The sequence below is a fragment of the Lycorma delicatula genome, chromosome 1, assembly GCF_047948215.1.
Source record: "Lycorma delicatula isolate Av1 chromosome 1, ASM4794821v1, whole genome shotgun sequence".
Taxonomy (NCBI): Eukaryota; Metazoa; Arthropoda; class Insecta; order Hemiptera; family Fulgoridae; genus Lycorma; species Lycorma delicatula.
Window position 1 is genome coordinate 264,928,784 of NC_134455.1, and position 21,295 is coordinate 264,950,078.

Below are 21,295 nucleotides of genomic sequence, written 5' to 3' on the forward strand. Positions count from 1 at the left end.
GGAAGCAGTACAGTACAACATGCGTAAATCCACCTTAAGAATACTAACATAATTGTTCAATATCAAGTTTTTTTTTTAATGTTTTAATTAAGAGTGATTTTATAATTTTAAGATTTAGACTTATCTATAAAAGAACACTTTAAAATTACATTAATCCCAAATTATTTCGAATAAACCTCCAATACACATTTCAGTACCCGATATTCTATTGGCAAACCCAACTTGTAAATTACTTTCGCGTCTAATTTAAAACACAAATTATATAATCGGGTTTTTAAAATATCCGCGCTTTAAACAATAAATAGACTAGACCATAACAGATGTAAACCAACAGGTAAACTCTTCAATAGATCTTTATTAAATGTTAATCTTGGAGACTTCCTCTTAAAAAAAAGAAGAGAAAGAGAGAAAGTAACAATCAATCCCTGGATAACCGTTATCAGAGCTTACTACATTGTCTCCTGAATGGATTTAATCGGTGAATAATGATCTAATTAGTGTCATTTCCACAGTTATAACACACATTGTATATTTAAATTTTAAGTTCAATACGAATATGTTTCCACTTTCTATCACAGGTTCGAAAAATTCCGTTCATTTCGTAGAATATACGAATATATCAACCTTGTTCAATTATTCAAGAGAAATTCATTAGGGAAGCCGATAACGATATCCATCTAGAGTTCACGATCGTAAATTTTTTCAAATCGAAATTTTCTTTAATATTCTGTCGGAGAAAAAATTACGTAACAGAAAATACAACAACTTCTAACACGAAGAAATGAATAATATCTAGATGTAAATAAAATCGAATTTTTAAACAAAAACTTGGGTAAAAAAATTGGAAAAACTTTTTTTTACGTTTTCTTGAATAGAAGAATTTGAGTAGAAAGGCTTATGGAATCGAATTTTTACTACACCTTAGAGAGATGAGCTGTCACAATAGGCATCAATCAAATGACGTCACTAGTCGAATATAAAAGAAAAGTATAGGGGAGAAATCGATCGCAAACATCAAATTCCCCACCTTAACAAAGAACAAGTTTAACCCCCGACTCAACATCTCCTACCCTTTTCTTAATTTATATCGGTTACATAGTATGCATGGAATAAGTTTAACTTATAAAAAAAACTCAAGAAAAGTAATTGTGTATAATTTACGTACTAAGAACATAAAGAACATTCTTTACTTAAGGACTTAAATTTCTTTAAGTAACTTTCAAGGACATAGAGATGTAAAACTCAAAGCAAATAAATAACTTAAATACAATACAGCATATACGTATATATAATAACATTCCAGTTAATATGGAGCCATCCTTCTCTACCCCTCTTCTGCTATAACTCTCAAGTTTATACTGTGTACAACTACTTAATTCTCAAAAGTTGCCAAACACATGAATCGAACCTCTTCTTGACTGAAGATGCCGAAATTATAATTATAAAGGAGTTGGAACAGAAATCAAATGCTATTTTCGCCGACATTTATTCTTCTACCAGAGTTGCACTGAATGCTTAAAAAAAAATTTATTGAGAGTAATGAAATAGTCTAGATTTACGTAATAAACAACCCTACTATTAAGTATGGTTTACTAAAATGTTTAAGTATGGTTTAATAAAATTAAATATTTTGATTTTTTTTAAATTAAGATACACTTACGTCAACTTCATACTTTTTTAAATTATTTTTGTAACATTTCAATTTTCAAAATTTACATCTGAAATACAGTTGAACTCTAATCTACTAACACTATTATTATGTATTACACCATGTATCTTATATAACGGCCAAATATATTATAACCCCCTGACCAAGAATCAGGAAATGCTGATACTGTTACTTTACAAATGACGGCTGTAATTTCTTTCTAAAATAAAATACATTACATTTAGAACTTTTTCTAGTAAGTGGTTTATAAATACTAGCAATATACCAGCAAAGCCGATGAATTTTAATCGATTCAAATTTTTTCAATATTCGAAAGCGTGATGTTTCTGAAGTAGAAAGAAAGATTTAGCTAACACATCAGTTTTTAAAATAAATATAATTAAAATGAACTTTACCATTACAAAATTTAAATCGAATAAATATGAATAACGTTTTGATAGAAATACAGCAATATTCAAAAATATTTTAAACAAAATAAATAGGAAGTAAATCAGGTGTTAACAACTATAAACGAACGCCTTCCTTTCTTTTTCCTGTTTAGCCTCCAGTAACTACCGTTTAGATAATTCTTCAGGGGATGAATGAGGATGATGATATGTATGAGTGTAAATGAAGTGTAGTCTTGTATATTCTCAGTTCGACCGTTCCTGAGATGTGTAGTTAATTGAAACCCAACCACTAAAGAAAACCGGTATCCACGATCTAGTATTTAAATCCGTGTAAAAATAACTGGCTTTACTAGGACTTGAACGCTGTAACTCTCGACTTCCAAATCAGCTGATTTGACGCGTTAACCACTAGACCAACCCGGTGGGTTATAAACGAACGCCTGCGCTGACTAACATTGACACTATGTAAATCGCTTCATTTTAGCTCCTATTTATGTTTTTAGTATGTGTATATATATATATATGTGAGTGTATATATATAAAAGGTTTAATCTTTATCAGTCTCCCATAATTGATTTAATACTGTAATTCTGTTCTGCAACCAGTCGAAAATGATCGAAAATTAGTAAAATAAAATTAACCTTATAAAACGTCCACAAAAAAATTCTGCAAAATTGAATCAGCGTTTTGGCATTTTAGAAGTAGAAGTACTTCGTTCGTTTTTTAATTACAGAAGACTCAATAATTACACATCTCAAATATGAGATTTTTAGGCAAAATTAACAACCTATATACGAATAAAATGAATTTAAAAAAACAAATGAATTTAATACTAATTCCAGCTAATGTAATAAAAATTTCAATAATATAATTTATCAGCAACACAAAACGAAATCGAATAAAACAATTTTTGTTTTATGGAAATACCATGAGAAATAAAATTAAATTTCTTTTAGGAAATTAAAAGTGTAATTACCTCCTAACAAAAAAATTAATAACACTTAATTCAATATAATCAATAAATATTAAAACAAAAATAGATTATTTTATATATATATATATAATGTATATGCTTACAGCGTGTATAATACTTAAGAAATTTGCATTTTAAACAGGCAGCATAAGAAAATGTTTACGTCAATTAGAACATAAATTAATACTACGAATAACAGTAATAATTCCATTCTCTGCAGGCTCAGGCTTATGTAGGCTAAACTTTTATAAATTTTATATTTTCTGATCCCAAAGAATATTTTAACTTTTTAATAATATTAATTATCTACATAACCACTCACTCACTTGCTATGACGAACGCTAGCTACAAAAATAATTATTTCACCGTACAAACGAGTTAAAATTAACTTTAAAAAAATCGAATATAAGAAATTTCTAATACACGTTAAAATAAATTTAAAACTGCACCAAAAAGAAGTTTTTTTTATTATATTCAATCATAAGAAAATTCATATTAGTAAAATATTTATGGCAAATAACTATTTAGAAAAAATTAACAGTAATAATCTACGATAACCAGTAAGCTATGTAAAGAAAATGATAAAAAACATTTTTATTTATTTCATACATATTAAACAAGAAAAAAAGAAATATATATATAAAATAATGTAATATGTTTTTCTTATTGTTGGAATAAATAGGCCACAGACCTGCACCATAAGTAACTTTCAAGGACGATGGACATGTAAAACTCAAAGCAAATAAATAACTTAAATACAATACAGCATATACGTATATATAATAACAACATTCCAATCAATATGGCGCCATCCTTCTCTACCTCTCTTCTATTACAATCCCAAGTTTATATTACTACCTAATTCTCGAAAATTGTCAAACAGGTGAAAACATTCGCGATTATGCAGCCGTCATATTAAAAAATGAAAAAAAAAATTGATGTGTTCATGTTTTTCTTTTATTTTAAGGTAAAATATTTTTGTCATCGATTATTTATTTTCAACTTCTAGTAGAAGGTAAAACGATGAATAACAAAATTAAATACAGCTAATTAAATTATGTTTTATAAAAAATTAAAATTATTAAATTAATAAAAACTCATAGTTCTGAAGAAAACGTAGGTCAACTGACCACAATTCCACTGGACGTTTTAAAAAGAACCAAGAAAAAAAATCGTACAACTTTCTAAAAGTTTTCCAAACTTCACTGATGATTATTTCCCTTGTTAATTGTTTTATTTCCCTTGTTAGCTTAAAAAATAATAAATTAAATAAATTCTATAACCTTCTATAATTTTTCTAATTCTATAACATTTATTAATGATTAACCGTAATGATAATTTTAAACATTTTTTTCATTTTCACAAACTATTCCAGGGTTAATTCTATTTTTTCTTTCGGCATGTATTAAAATAGATAATATTTAAACAGGTATACTTAATAAATACAATTTCAAGAAAATTAATTACTTTGAAAAAAAATCTGATGTGGACAGCACATGATTTCCTTGTACGCCATTTAAATAACATTTACACATTTCTTTTAACTGAAAAGTATACAAAACTTTATTTCATTAAAAACATCTAATATTTTTTTTCTTTTTTTTGTTATAATTGAATTATTATTCATCGTAAAAGTTTTTTCTTTTGACAGATTAATAATTATTAATAATCAATACATTTATTTGAAAAAAAGAAGTTAAAAAAAATAACGAAATGAAGTCTGATTCGGACCGATGTGCCTTCCCCTTAGATCCAAATATTACATTAATTAAAAGATTTATTCGGCGCTAACTCTGGAACCAATGAAAATAAATACCACTTATGATATATCGTTGAAAAGCTCTCAATGAGGGCTTATTACTGCAGTTAAGAAAAAGTCCAAAATCTAAATCTTTTTGGATATTGGGCTTTTTTAGGCACTTTTGGTTTAGTCGATTGCAACCAAAAGGGGGGGTCCAAAACTAGATGTTACAACAGTCTTAAATCTAAAATTTCAGCATCCTACGGCTAATCGTTTTTTAGTTATGCGAGATACATACTTAAATACAAACGTCAAGCTGAAAACTAATCAAAATGGATATTTCCGTTGAAATTTGAAAACCGAAATTTTTTGCGATCACAATACTTTCTGTACTTTGTACAAGGAAGTTAAAATCAAGCTTTGAAATCGTAAAGTTTGAATTTTTCTACATATTTTTTTATTAAATTAAATTAAATTTAATAAATTTTTTTTTATATCATGAAAAAAATTATCTGAGGGTGAATAAATTATCGAAAATAGGCCCACAAATAAAATAATAAAAGTAATCGAATAAATTTATTAATTAAAAAAAAATAATTTTACTTGAACAAAATTCGACACAAACTAAGCATAGAAATCAAACATATTTTTGCTAATTGACAGATTTTAACTAATATGGCTTGGTTCATCAATAGTAATGACGAGCATTAAGGTATGATATCGGTCAAAGATCAACGCTCCTCTAACAACTGTAATACTGGTAAAAAATAAGGAAAATTTAGGCGCTTTCGAATTCCGTAATGAGACAAATCTTTCGACATTAACTTGATATTAACTTTAATTTAATAAGTAAAAAAAAAGCAGATTACGTAAAACTCCGCCGATACGTATATCCACTTCTTGATCTGATTATGCAAAATCGTTTATATTAATATTTGCTTGTAGGAAATATTCCAAAATTTTATTTAGAGACTACAGTTTCCTGTTGTTGCTTTTTTCTTCGTTAGTGAATGATTGTCAGTTTGAAGATTACAATATGAAACGGCCATCACCAAGTAAAATACAATTTATTTATTATTTTTTTATAAAATTATTTTGTGAATAAAAATTGTAAAAACAGATTTTGATTCAACGAACGAATAATATATTACGGACAAATAAAATTAATTTTTATGGTTTTATTAATAATTTATATTTTTATATTAACAATTTATAATTAAATAGATTTATAAATGCATTAATATTTTACAGACACATAGAAAACTATATAAACAAGCCTACATCTCAGGAGTTGTGTTGTCTAGGTTAATACGAAAATTAAAGACGTTTGAATATAATAATAATAAAATTCTGCTCACACTTTTCCAAACGTAACATGAATAAGGAAGATAACAAATATACTGCAACCATTAAAACAAACGATATACTGAATTAGCAATGTAGCATTAGAAGAACGATGATTTGAACAGATTCATGGTCTAATGAAAATATTGTAAAAAAACGATGCTTCTTTCACAGATCTAATCATAAAAAGATCTAACGTCAGAAAACGGGGTGAATGCTCTACTTTCCCAAAAAAGCTTAATTTCAAAATCACAACACAAACACTATTTTCCGAGCACAGAAGCGACCGTACAGTACAGAAGCTAAAGAAGACTGAATGATTTGTTTCTTCAGTTTTCTTTTACCTAACAGCAATCAATAAAAAAAAGGGACAAGGTAAAAGGGAACGGTTGTAAGAAAACACCTATCTAGGACCACAAACGGCAGGGTTATAATTTTCATTTATTTCAGAGGGTGCCAGTTTTTTGCAGAATTGGAACAAAGCCACTTTATTGAATTCTCCCCTTCATTAACATCTTTTTTCTTACTGCATTACGAAATAGGCTATACATTTCATTTTTTTTTCAAGCTGTTTTCAAACTGGTCTTATTCGTAAAATTATATTTATACGGAACATTATGAGTTAAATAATAATATTATCAAACGCAGTAAGGTAATTAGATTATTTACCATAGAACAATATAACATTTTAAAAGCTGTGTTTAAAAGAATAAATAAATAATAAAACTTATTAAATTATAATAATTCCAGAAAAACATGATTTAAACAAAGTATCAACAAAACATTTTACTAGTAATTAATATTTTCAATAATTTAGAGATAAAAAGTCAGAAAAACTGAAAATCAGACAAAAAAGAAATAGTTAAACAGGTGAATACGAATTAGGGAATTTATTTTTATATTTTTAATAATAAAATAATGAAATGGTATAAATGAAAATGACGAAGCCCTACAAATTTTTATATTGATTTCGTTTTTTTTTAACTGCTTTGTGTATTACTTCGTTTGGAATTATTTACCCTCTAAACTTAAGAAAAATTATCAGATTAATTCACGTAGTCGATTTGGTTATTCAAACGGTAGATAACCGAAGTGATATACCCTGTTTGATAGCCTAAACATACTCGTAATACCCGAGAAACAAGTTTTGCCTTTGGCATGACATTTTTCAACATTCATTAACTACTCGCAAGTAAGTAGATAAATATTTTATTTTTCTAATTACAAAATAATACAATGTGTAAATCAAGTCAGGTTTTATGCTACAAATTAGAAGCACATTATCCGCCCTACACAACTAAGAAAAAGGAAAGGACCCAGTATTCAACTGAACTGACCGTTTCCACCCAGTATTCAACTGGACTGACAGGTTCCATTGGAAACTCTGATAAAAACTATTTCAGTCACCAAATGTATAATTAATATAAAAGAAAAAAGTGGTTAAACTTCATATTAATACAAAAAAAAAATAGAACATAAATTAAATAACAATATAGCACATCTGAGAAGATAGTCAACAAATAATAAAAGCACTTAAAAAGGAATGTTGCAAGTTGTTTTTATAATTTAATTAGCATATGTATACACGCGCGCGCGCAGTTATTATACTTAAAACTCATCGACAGAATAATACTGGTTTACGAAAAGGGAATATTTTAAATTGCCGATAATTTATTAAAAAATTCATATTAGAAAGTAAAACAATAAGGTCCTCCTCGTACGTAGGAGTTTTGTGTAATATTAAGAGAAAATAGTTCTGTTGCCCGATTCCACAGCAATAAATGGTTTTATTTTTTAGGAGTAAGTGATTTACACAATCTCGTGTTTCTGAATCCCACACAAAGTCCTATTATTATAAATAGAACATATCGAAATTTGCAACCTAAGTATGTAGCTCATGCAACAAAGAAAGAATATTTTTTCTAGCGTCATTCAGCCTTAGAAATTAAGCAGACATAAATTTTCTGTCTTGTATATTCTGAATAAATATAAAAATGAATTTAAGAATATAAAGACGATTTCTTCGGACCCGACGTAATTCTAAGGTGAAGATAATTCGACATAATTCAAGGCGACTAGACAAGGAATTAATGGCTCCAGAAAATGATATATCTATTCCTGCTACGTGCAAGGAATCAAACAACTTCGCGTTTTTAATTTGTAATTATACTGAATGTGATGAATATCGTGCGATTTAGATTCAAAAAGTGCAAGAAAAATCATTGAAATGAAAGAAGGAAAATTCATTTAGGCGTAAATTCGTTGTCAAGATGAATATGAAGTAGATCAGCCAGTTGACTGATTGATACTATTCTCCATCCTTCTACTGTTTTATATGCTAATCTTTTATCCTGAACATTAGCGGCTCGAGTATAGGCACTGTGGAACTGCAGCAACCCCCTATTACAATCGATATTATCGATAACATTTAATACGAGACCTTTTTTCTTTAATTCTTTTTTTAAACTTGTACAATATATAACCCTTAAACTAAATGTCAATAGCCGTCCTCCAGTTTATGAAAAAGATACAAAAATCTTTGTATGAAACTGTGCGCTTCACAGTTCCAGCGGCGAGTGTTTTGCTGTTGTGCGCATGCGCACATAGGAAGCTGCACGCGAGGCTGCTAGGGGGAGAGAATACTGTCGCTCCCGCAGCGCTGACCCTGACGTGCTGGGGGAAGGTAGTTTTTTTTACTCCGCGTGTATGGAACGTTCCTTGCTCGTTTCCTTGTCTAGTTTAGTCGGTGGAAGGAATATGAAAGTGATTTAGTGGTTTTTTTTCAGTAGTGATCAGAAGATGGCGGAAAGCAAGGGCTCTTTGGTTGCCAAATCTGTCCAAAAACACGCTGTAAGGGCGAAAGAGAAAGTAATTAATAAAAACTAATTATGTATTTGTTTCTGTGTATATAGAAATTTAAATTAAGCACCATTGGACTATAGAGTTTTTAAGCGGACATTTCATTAAGTTATTATCCTATAATACTAAAAAATATTATCTGTATTGACATTTTATTATTTATTCGGTTAAACCGAATACGGTTTTTAAGCACAATGTGCTTAAAACAGGGTACCATATTCTCAAATGTGATAAAGTGTAGAATTAGATTATTATTCTGCTTTCAGCTATTCTATTTGATTCTTTTTTTCGGTTCTTTTATTTTACAGAAAACTTTAACCATGGCCTTGAAAAGGCCCAGCAAAAGTTTTTCTGGAGCAGCACCCCCCACTAATTTTCGCTACAAACCGCCACTGATCCTCAACGCAACCGTTATAGATATCTTTTTCGTAAATTCCAATCTTTGTCTTCTTCCGCAGTTTAGTTTACATCCTCTGCACATATCACTAGCACCAAATTAACTAAACCTGGATGTCTGAATGTATGATCCGCCAACCTAACTTACCTCTTTACCAAAATCTACCACAAACATTTCTCTTCTCATAAGACCTTATTTAGTATTTCATCAACCCAATTAATTTTCAACAACCTCCTGCAATACCAAATTTCAGAAACATTTACTCTTTTTATTTTCCTATCGTTCTTGATTATAAGAAAAATTTTCAAGTCATTAGAACTATATTTAATATTAGAAAACTTCTTTTCTGCAGAGAAGCTTTCTTGTGTCAGTCTGCTTCTGATCTTTAACTAATTTCGACCATCCGTTGTAATTTTACTCCATCAGTAACAAATAAATTCGTAATATCCTCTTTTTAGTAATTATTTATTTTTCTTAATTATTATTTTTTATTTAAAAACTGTATTTGTCTCCTGGCATTCCTAATAAAAATAGTAAAGAAAAAAATACTTAAAATTGTAATTAAAAGAGTGGTATCAACAAATGTATACAAAACTAAACCCAAAAATGTAATAATTTTGACAAAAAACCACTTTTTTTCATTATCGAAGAAGATTAATAGATTTTATTAAAAAAATTATGAAATTTATACGAATTAAAAAAAAAAAACTATTATAAAAGGTAAAAATAATGCAGTAGGTATTAAAAAACATAATAAAAATAAACCCGATAGTTTTATGTATAAAAAAGTTAAATAAATTTTTGTAAGACTCTGAACTGTAATTTAGTTTCTTTTAAAATATTAACTGATGAATGATCCTGACTGTTCACCGCCAAACGGGATAACATTCATACTTTAGAAGAGAAGAACGCGTTGTTTTTAACGAGTAGGAGAACAATGGAATCATCGGTCAGAAAACATTATCTATACTGTCTCAATGAACAAGATTCCGAAGAGGCGTGTGAAACAATTAGGTAATGATAGCCCAGATTGAGTCAATGATGTTAATAGTACATCAATAATACAATACTTTCTGCATTCTTCAGTAGGGCGGGGTACGCCTTAGTACAATTCAACTCAAATTTCTGTAATATTCTCCCACCGATTTACAAGAACAATGTAAGAGTTGATATTGTCTACCAATAAATGGGTGCAACAAGGAAAAATCTTTAATAATAAATTGAAGTAATTTGCATAACCTGCATAGTATTTAAAAGAGACAAAAACACATGAAAAGTAATGGGAAAAGTCGATTGATTGTAATAAGCGCACAAAAGAATAAATTGATAAAAGAAGGAAGCGTTTTACCTAGTTGTAGTCAGGATTATTACAGGAGTTCAATGCTGTCTCAAAGCAATGGGTGAAATTTCAGAAAAAATGCCTCTAAACAATAAAAACCTGAAAAATTAAAATTTACTTTTTGTTTAATAATCAGTTTCCTTTTTAAATGTAATAGAAAACAATCAAGTAATCGTACGCTTCGCACACATAGGTTTCACAACATGACACAAGATGACACGTGTATGTATGGGTATATGTAAATATATATATTTCCCTCTACATAAAACAGTTTTTATTGCTTAACACATGATACAGTAGGCTACAATTGATCCTACTTCAATTTGAAACCCGTTTTAATTTCCCCATTTGTTGCGAACGAAATCTAGATTATACGTTTGAGTTTCCAGAGAAATAAATGAACAAACTAATTATTGCTATAAAGAGTTTTCACCAGCGGCACTTGTGTCGTCTAGTTGTCTGAAATTATAACCGAATTTTTCTACGTAGATGCTAGTTCAGCAAAAATATCGCGAGGTCATAATTATCGTGTTGTCAAAAAATATAATTATGACGTTTTCATAATTTATGAAAAAAATTAATTTTAAAATGTTGACACTAACATATGCAATGAAAGACCTTAGTCTGCACATTACGAATATAAATCACATTTTGCAGCTAACTGCAATTTCCAGGCTGCCAAAACTAAGAAGCTGTCAAATAAATTGTTTCCCCACTCAATTTTCAACAATGTCATCACTAAAAAATCAGAAAAGTTAGGCGTTTCCTTTTACAATTTACAACAATGTAAAACCTGAATTTCTATTAAGAAGAATTAAATGTTAATTTTCGTTTTTGAACTATAAGATGTAAAGAAGCCAATACACAATAAATATAATTTCTATTTCATCTTTTAACAGGCTATTACCCTTGTGTTATTTAATCGCTATATTCTTGACAATGAGAAATTCTACACTAGCAGCAATAAACATAGTTGTGGTTTTGTGTTTATTTATAAATATTTGCAATTAAGTAAGCTTCTTCTACATTAAGTACAACATTCACGATTTCATATTGATTAGATTTTAGTTTTTCGTAAACGGACATGTGACAACGGACGATACCCGTTATAAATGAGGATTTTAAAATTCACCTTATTAAATTTTCTAAGTCAACTAAGTATTTATTTAAAAAAATTGAAAATACATTAGTTCTAAATGAAAACTATCAAACTATCAATTTGCATTGTTTCAACATTATGATATAAGCAAAAGACAACTACAACTAATATACAACAGCTTCTTATCCATTAAAATACTAAGTGTTAACCTTCGATCAATAACACGCACAGAAAACATTACTTAAGTAAAAAATTTCGTGTAATCCTAAGATTTACCAATTATTTTAAATTCAAATACCGAATAAGTCCGATCAGCTACGCTAAACAGTTACTGAAATAAAACGCCAAAGAGAGATATTGAAAAATCTTTTATTAAAGTACAAAATTAATAAATAGATGCAAATAGATAGAAATATAATGAAGTTTTAATAATCGAAAAGCAAATCTACACGTAAATTTTCATTTTTCTTATTCGTTCTCGAGATTTCTTTGTTATATTCCAAATACTAAAATATGTATAACGCCAAGAACCAAGACATCCGCTCGCGCGCACATCAGCCGCTGAGCAATAATTCGACATACTACACGTACTAAGGTCCCATACACGAATAAATTAGAATTTAACAATATGTCTTTTTACGCAGACATGATCAATGAATACGTGTAACAAACGAACTAATGATATAGTACGATTCTTTTAAAAGTATTATCAGTTATCTAAAACGATGTCATATTATTTTATTGTAGGAATACATAAAACTAATTTTATTTTTGGAATCAAGAAAATTAATAATTGTACCGGTCTTTGTCCGACAATTTCCTAGGAAGCTCGGTAAATGTCACTGAAAAAACAGTATAGGTTCAAAAGATTCAAATACGATTTTTGGAAAACCGAAAAAATATTCTAACAAAAATTGCTTCAAATTTATGTAATCAATTTTTCGGTCCTAAAAATTTTGAATTTTAAATTGCTGTTGAACGAATTAATACAAAACTACTCAAACAAAAGTCGACTGGATCTTCAGTTCTAAAAATATATCTTTTTAATTTTTGCCGGATACGTTATTCAGTTTATTAATTTTTTTACTTGATCTTCTCTTTACTTAACTTAACTTAACATAAAAATAACTTATAATAAAACAAATTACATATTGTAATTAAATGATATATTTACTTTAAAAATAAACATTTTAAGAACGTACGTTACCGCTATATTAAAATTTCAAGTAAAATAGAAAAAATATTTGTTACAACAAACTATTTCTTCAATACCCGATAAGCTACTGTCGGTTGAACTATTGTCATCGTTTCCAAAATCCATCACTATATCTTCAATAATATTTTCACACAAACTGTCTCCTCGCTTCCCATGTGTTTTTCTTCTTTAATTACATGTTGAATACAATTTGCATTTATTCTACTAACACCTTCTATCAATAATTTTTTTGCATCACTTAGATTAATGTTGTGTTATTACTCCCAATGTAGCTTTTGACTTGTACCCACATCAATTTCATCGGGTTAAAATTGCAGTGGTATGGAGAAAGACGCAACACGACACAATTTGTTGATTTTGCGATTTGATCAACATGACGATGTATATTAATTGATTTTACTATTTTTAAAAGTTCTACTTGTAACACGTCTTCGGTATACTTAATTTTAATCATTCGACAATTTCCAATTTTCAGGTCAAAGAGTTGAAATTTTTTAACTTATCAGGCAATGATACGGCGCATTATTCATTACTATGACAGATCCTTGAGCAACAATTTCGACAATTTTTAAAATTATCACCATTCATTTCATCGTGATGCTCTTGGGAAGATCTGGAGTAGCTGTAAACCACTCAAAAAGCCATTTTCACTTCCTACATGCGTTACTACTAATCGTTTGCCTTTTCCAGCCGGGGTTTTCACCCCAGTTGACAAACCTATCATAAAAGCGCCTTTTGCGCTCTCTATTTCTTTATCCACCCATACCGTTTTCCGCAAATATCACGCATTAACTCGAATTTCAATTAGATAATAAAATGTCTTATCCGCTTCAAAATCGCTTAATTTTTCTTACAGTATATATACTTTGTTCCTCGTCATGAAATATCTTCGCCTTCAAAAAAAAAGAATTATTTTTCCTGGACATGAAAAGAAAATTCATTTTAAAAAACGATGTAATGTACTCCTAGAATTAGATAGTTCAGAATCGGTATTGATTGCATTTATTATTTCGTTCAACTTGGAAGCTCGTTATTGAAATAAAACGAATACCATTTTTCTGATAGGGTTTAAGTAAAATCGTCCAAACTTTCAGTCGTTTTCACAGGCTTTTGATTCTTTTTAGGGGTAACATGTTTACAATCAATTTTGTCTTTATTATATTAAAAATTGTTCTTTCTATAACAGATGTTGCACTACTTACCGAGCAATGTCTCTGACTGCAGTTTCAGGGTTATTTAGTTTTAGAGTTACATGTACGTTGCTGATTTTTTTTTCCGGAGCTACTTAGGGTTTTTCCTGTTTACGATTCACGGCATAATCACTCGCTGTTAAAACTAGATTGATACAAAATTACAGGAAAATAAGCTGAATATATCTGTTAGAGAATTGAACTAGAAAACTGTATCGTACCGTACAGAGTAACAAGAAAACATACTGAAATACTTTCTTTCACTGAACTGAATAATGGTATGAAGCATTTCAAATGCTGTTATCATTATTAAACATCAATTACAAATATTCAAGAAAATTTGTAATTTTGTTGAATGATAGAAGAGTGATAGCTTACACTTGCACGTGGGAGTAACAGTTGCCTTAGTCTTAAGTGCTGAGATATTGCACATATATTCTGAATTCATATACATATATATATATATCTGCTGCACAATTTCGGGAGACAACGATTAGTATTAATTATTAAACTATAAGTATACAAAAACTTTTTTGTCAGTTGTATGACAAAAAGGTTTTTTTAATACAAAAATTTCTTTCATTAAAAAAAAGTTTAAGTCTATAAAAAAATGTTATCAATAAAACGACTAATTTATGAATATTTTAACGTAAACATGTCTAGAAGAAATAATAAGCAATCATTTAAAAATTAATGTAAACATTAAAAAATTATGGATTCTAATATATTACTTGTAGACTAAACAAAACTGGGTCGTTACTTTGTATAAAATAAAAACGTTTATAGAAGAAACGAATGACTAAATATTTACTTAAAAGTTGATAATGATAATAAATTTCTGATACCTAATATAATGATTACAACAAAAAGAAAAAAGTATTTAATTATGCAATGCCTTACAAGAATTTTTAAATTATTAGTGGAAATTAACCTAATAAAGATTTAAAATACGTCTATATTAATATTACGTATTATTTTTAATCTTTTATATGAACCAAACGTTTTTTTATAATTAATTGATAACAGTTACAAATTAATCAGTTTTTAGCAGAACAGAATTACAACCGAAGATCGGGTTGAAAAAAAATTAATCCATATTTTCCCCCAAAAAGAACTCACTTTAGGTACAAAAGAGTATAAAAAGTACGAGATATAAAATAGTGTAGATGAACGTGATCAATGCTTAATTTGTAGAACAATTTGGATAAAATTATATTATACTGGAACTCAACTTTCGTACAAAGATTCTTAAAAGGTGGAGGTAATCTTGCGCAGATTCTAAAAGAATACGCCCACTACCATACCAAAGTTTTATTTATTACATATTGTAATCCATTTCATCTTTTATACACACATAAGACCTGAAGGTCATCTGGCACTGCAGGGCAATCAGTTTTCCCCGTCTTCAAATGCCCTTTTCGATTCTTCTTATTATTGACAGTCAACAGTTAGGAACCCGATATTTATTTATTGTATATCGTCTTCTTCAAATCAAATACAGCGATTACATTAGAACCGTAAAAAATATTTCCGTAGAACTCCGCATGACCTAACCGATTACAGCTTAAAAACCGATTGATTACTGGATTTATAACGGTTTTATTACTTTGTTGATGAAACTAAATCTTAACATTATATTTTGAAGTCGATCTGTTAATCCGGAGAAGAAAGAACCGTACCGAGAACAAGTATTAAAAAATGAGTCACTGATATGGCGGAGGTAGTGAGCGGCGAGCACTACCGCTACTCGTCTTATGATGTTTAATGTTTACCCCCTGTGATGAATGAATAAGATTGTGATTACTATTATTATTCATAATGTGGACATTACATGGACCTCCCTCGGAGGAGCGGTCTCAACCAGGTAGAAAGAGAGAGCTGATATTAATTGCAATCGCCCGTATCCTGCGGCTCAAAGACTAACCCCGTCCCTCTAATATCCCACCCGTACGCCACATCACCCCTTTTTACTATTCATATGCAAAATAAATCAGCAGTAGATTTCTGAAAAGAAACCCTTTCGTTTTTATTTATCCCTCTCGTAAACTTTTCCCTACATCATTTGCATACGTAGTTTTTTTATATAGATAAATAATGGTACATTTTATGGATCCGCTTCACAACAGGGGTTAAAACTCCAAAATCTGGGTTAAAGGGTCGTCCCTGAAATTTTGCTATGATGTATCGAGGTATCCCATTATCGTAAACAATTATCGAGTCCCAGTACCGTTAATGTATCACTATAATTCAAAACATCTTCAAAGCTAACATACCAGTATACTAATCGGTACTTAAACTAGATTATAATAAAAAAATACAAGAAAATAATACAGTTAAGAGAAATCTATTTCATTGTGTACAACCTTCACACAGATAATCAATAAAATAATTTAAGTAACTAAAATAAATGAAGTATCATAAAATATTAAAATCATAGGATTAGTAAATACAACAGTTACTTTTACATTTTTAAGAACGTAATAAATTTTAATAATATCTATTGTAAGATCTATAAAACGTTGCGCCCGAAAAGCAGGAAAATGTTGATTACCTTGAGTCTCTACGAATTTAAAAATAAAAAACAATAACTAATTGAACAAGTATGTAATATCCTATTACATAAATTACATATTTAACGTAAATAATACATTTTTTTAAATATTTATTTTATCGACCGTTTATTGTAAACACACATTTTATTACGTTAGACCTTTGTCTACATTAACCTTTCGACCGCAGCTTTTAATTGTTTCTTTGATGCAGCAAGACCTCGACTACAGCAAATCAATTGAGAAACGTTTTCATATTTAACTAGATTTAAATTCTCCTTCTATCTACAAACTTAGATTTTTAATGAACTCCGTTATATCAGTCTGAGTATAGAGAAGACCAACTTCTGAAACGTGACAGTGTTGCGGATGTTGACGGCAGCATAACATCCAAATTAAAAAAAAGAAATCAAAAATTTATTTTAAATCTCAATAAAATACGAAATAAGTTATTACTAATTATTTTTCAAGTTTGAACGTAAAACGATGAATGAAATTCATTAGTGAAAGAACATTAGCAAATAAATATGAGGAACATGTCAGAATTTCAGAGCAGTATTGCTTACTACAAAGCTAAACGATTCGACAAAATTTAATTCCGTCGGAATAGATTTTTTAACTAACACATGTTAAATGCAGCTGACGTGATGATGGGGTTGAAAGAAAAATAACAAGCAGCCCCAGGGTATTTGTTCAGCTGTTAAAATGACGTCATCATCAGTAAAGAACAATGGCTGTAACCAGTCGGTCAACTGGTGTTGGTCACCCCCGCTAGCGTACGCACACCGCGATCTTTTTCATTCTTCCCCCTTCCCATTAAATGAATCATTATAATACAACTCTCTAATTTCGTAAAACATTTTTAGCACAGCAGTGATAGATATGAGATAGTAGACATACAAAATCGAAATATTTATTTGAGAAAGAAGTACTACTTCTGGTAAAGTTAAAAAAAAACCTGTCCTTCAGTACATTTACTAAATTCGCGGGCGCGCGTACACACACACTTTCACAGAGAGAGAGAGAGAGAGAGAGAGAGAGAGAGCGAGAGTAATTTAATTATTTTCAACTTAAACGTCCATTTCAAATCTTAAAAAGTGAACGAAATTATTGGATAATATAAATAATAATAATATTAATTGCAGATAACAGTAATCTACAAAGATCTCATATTTCTGTAATTTGCAATCAATATTTAATTAGCAAAGGAGATTAGATTTATTTATTACGTTCTCGCTCCCTCTCTTTAAAGAAAATTATAAGGCAAAAATAGATGAGTTCTCTTTCTTACGTCTTACATCCGTTAAAAAGGCGAAAAATAAGGATACATTAGAATGTCACATGAGAGTACCGTGCGGTAGAATTATTACACCGCATTTCGTACTGATGGGATTGAAATTTGTGACACCACTGAATTTAATAAAATTATTTAAATGAATTAAGGAATTTTAGCTTATAGTTTTAAGCAATCGTAAAAAAAGAACACAAAAAATGAGAAAAGTAAACATATACTACATAAATGTCAAAAATTAATATTAGATTTTTGATATTAGTTTTCTATTAAAACTAAGCACAATACGATATAGTTGAAGTATATGTGATCGGTTATTAAAATCATTTTTTCAGTTTATTCATGAATTTGCGAACAGTCACTTTATTACCCAGCTGAATGAATCCTTAGGTCTAGAGAAAATAGGCGTATTATTCAGTGCACAATATAACAATTCTATACATTTCAAAGTTCTTTTCTGCATTAAGTTTATTTCTATATATAAAGAGTTTAATATAAAAATTGAAAACGGACATTAAGAATATTAGCATCTTTTATGTACATACATATACTTAAAAATTATCATCAATTTTCTCCTTCTTTTCCACAGAAAACGATACGTAAAATTTTCAATCAAAACGGGTTTAATAATAAAATCGACAACAGATAAACTTTGGACTTTTGGTGGTGTATTATAAATTGAATCTATCATATTCAAAACTAAACGCACAGGAAATTTTAATATCACAAATTGTTTTGCATAAAACTCTGCATCGTTATTTGGCTACACAATTTTTTTAAATATCTTGAATAATTCTTTTTTTTCTGATGAGCGATTATTTACCACATTATTGTAAACGATTTCACTATATTCTCACACTCGGCATAAATCTTAAAATGAGTTAGGTAATTAGATACCTTGATGGATTTGTGTTACGTAAAATAGAAATACACATGCAAACACAAAAGAATTGTGCTGACAATCGATATTTTTTCATACCTGTAAAAAATTCAGTCATCAACATTTTTCTCACCTTTCAATAACGTAATTTCATAAGCAAATGTACAGCCTACTTAAATAAAATTTGAAATTTTTTTTTCTTTTTACATCTAACAATAATATTTACTGACCAAACATAAAATATAAATTTCAAGACAAGTTCTTATATTAAATACCTTTTAGATAAAATAATTAAAAATTTCGTCTAGTACGCGTTCTTACGTGTTTTCACATTGGAATATGAATTCTCATAAAAACTGGTTATCATGAAGTTTACTTCTCAAGAATAATCTATTAAAAGTAAATAGTTTTAACGACTTTCAGGGGAAAATCAGTCACAGAAGCACTTAAATTAATGAAAATATTAAATAAACATCTTTTATCATTAATCCAACAATTTCTCAAAAATCTTCTAAATATTAATATTAGCTCTAAGAAACATAAAATGATCAAAGAAGAAAATTCCGAGTTTAAAAATAGTAGCAAAACTATCTCTTTCAATCTAATATTGTATGGAAGGTTATTTTGTAAATGTAACCGAGAAACAAATAAAAGAAAGGTTTCAATTATTTTAAATGATAATTTATTCTTACGGTATGAATATATTTCACTGAAATTTGAAATGCATGAATATAGTTCACCGCTTATACATGTTCGTGCATTACAATTCACTTTAAACGATTCAATTCCCCACTTTGCATTTTATAAATCGAAATTAATTTAATTGTGTTCATGTAAATTGGAGCGTAATTAAAATTGAACTTCGCCGTGTCATACGAAAATTCACCTCCGTTCACACTCGCAATAATATAGAATGAAGGGGTCGTTCCCACCTAACAATTACAAAAAGCTATGGCTTAGCTACCGACAGTTGTGCAACAAATTAAAAAAGTAAGATATTTTAATTCTTTCATATAACATTATTGCCACCAAATTTTCAAATAAACATTAAAAACCTAATGAGACTCTAAAAGGCTTACATTTACAATCTTGTACGTATACATTATAAATATATTATACAAACACGGAAACGTTTTTCAACAAAAACTGGTTATTTTTCCTACGGTTAATAATGAAGTTATACTAGTCTGCCACATAGATCTGTGACAATAGATCTACTAATCATTTATAGACAATCATAAACATCATCGTTCAACATTTAATTTATTTATTTTAGTTCAAAATAGCCACGCCTGATCTACAGATACTAAACAGATTCACAAAAAATACCGTAAATACGGATAGAAACATGTATATGTGACAGAATATGTAACGTGTATAAGTGCCACTTGTGATAGAATAATGAGATTTACGTTTGCACAAATGCACAACTTTAATCTTAGCAACCAAAATTTAATGAATATTTTTTTACATAATGTTAATAAAAAGAAAAAATGTAAGAGGGGAAGAAAATATCACTCCAAGAACAGCTATTAGTTCGTATAAGCCACAGGTAGGAAGAACAAAGTAACGAATAAGTTTGTGTATTACAGAGAAGGATGGGGAAGTAGTTACATAAGTGATGACTAGTTCAATCCAGAAATGTTTTACTAAGATACTCGTTAACATAAAAATAAGGGAGAATAATTAACTCCTGAAAATATCTGAACAAAATACCATGTTCTGCAACGGTAACTCATAACTCTATCTCTTCAGGATCCTCTAACCTCATAATTCATATCAACCCAACAAGACCGGAAGAGGGAGGATCTTATACAGCCTTTCTAAAGTATAAATTTAATGTATAAATATAATGTCGTTTACTGATAAAGGAATAGGTATATGTTTACATAAGCGTAAATAATACAATTTCTTCCTTTCTATAGTACTCTCTCTTTCTTTCACATACAAACACAATTATGGTAAAATTACACAGTACCAGAATCTAAACATTATCAAATTGCAATAGAATTATATTTATTCCTTATAAAACAGAATTTAATCTGATGAAACTAGATAAGATTAGTAAAACAATTCTTGTTAATAGAAATAATTCTACACTAACCATTCTAAATTTACATCCTTAGCAGAGTAGCGAAGAATGAAACTGTTGCTGCGATAGTGTAACAGGAAAATCCATTCTCACCTGCAAAAAAGAAAAAGGAATATGTATTTAACATCAAAACTGTTAATTCACTAATATGCAAAATATGTTATTTTTTCAAAATAAATAATTTACCACGTGAGCTTGAAGGAAGGTTGTACGTTCAAAATCAAATAGAAGGAGACGCTACAACTATATATATATATATATATATAT

General features: G+C 29.0%; 1 protein-coding gene across 3 annotated transcripts in view; it reads right to left on the reverse strand.

Moving 5' to 3' along the window:
- The window catches only part of LOC142331110 (zinc finger protein castor homolog 1-like), a 336,060-nt gene that overhangs the window by 222,074 nt on the left and 92,691 nt on the right, over positions 1–21,295 (reverse strand). For 2 of the 3 annotated variants that reach the window (XM_075376790.1, XM_075376811.1), the window contains one exon: positions 21,041–21,121. The exons of the other annotated variant lie outside the window; for it this stretch is intronic. In XM_075376790.1, the coding sequence (XP_075232905.1) occupies positions 21,041–21,043 (3 nt within the window). In that variant the 5' untranslated portion in view covers positions 21,044–21,121. The remainder of the gene's footprint in view (positions 1–21,040; positions 21,122–21,295) is intronic. 3 annotated transcript variants of the gene reach the window in all.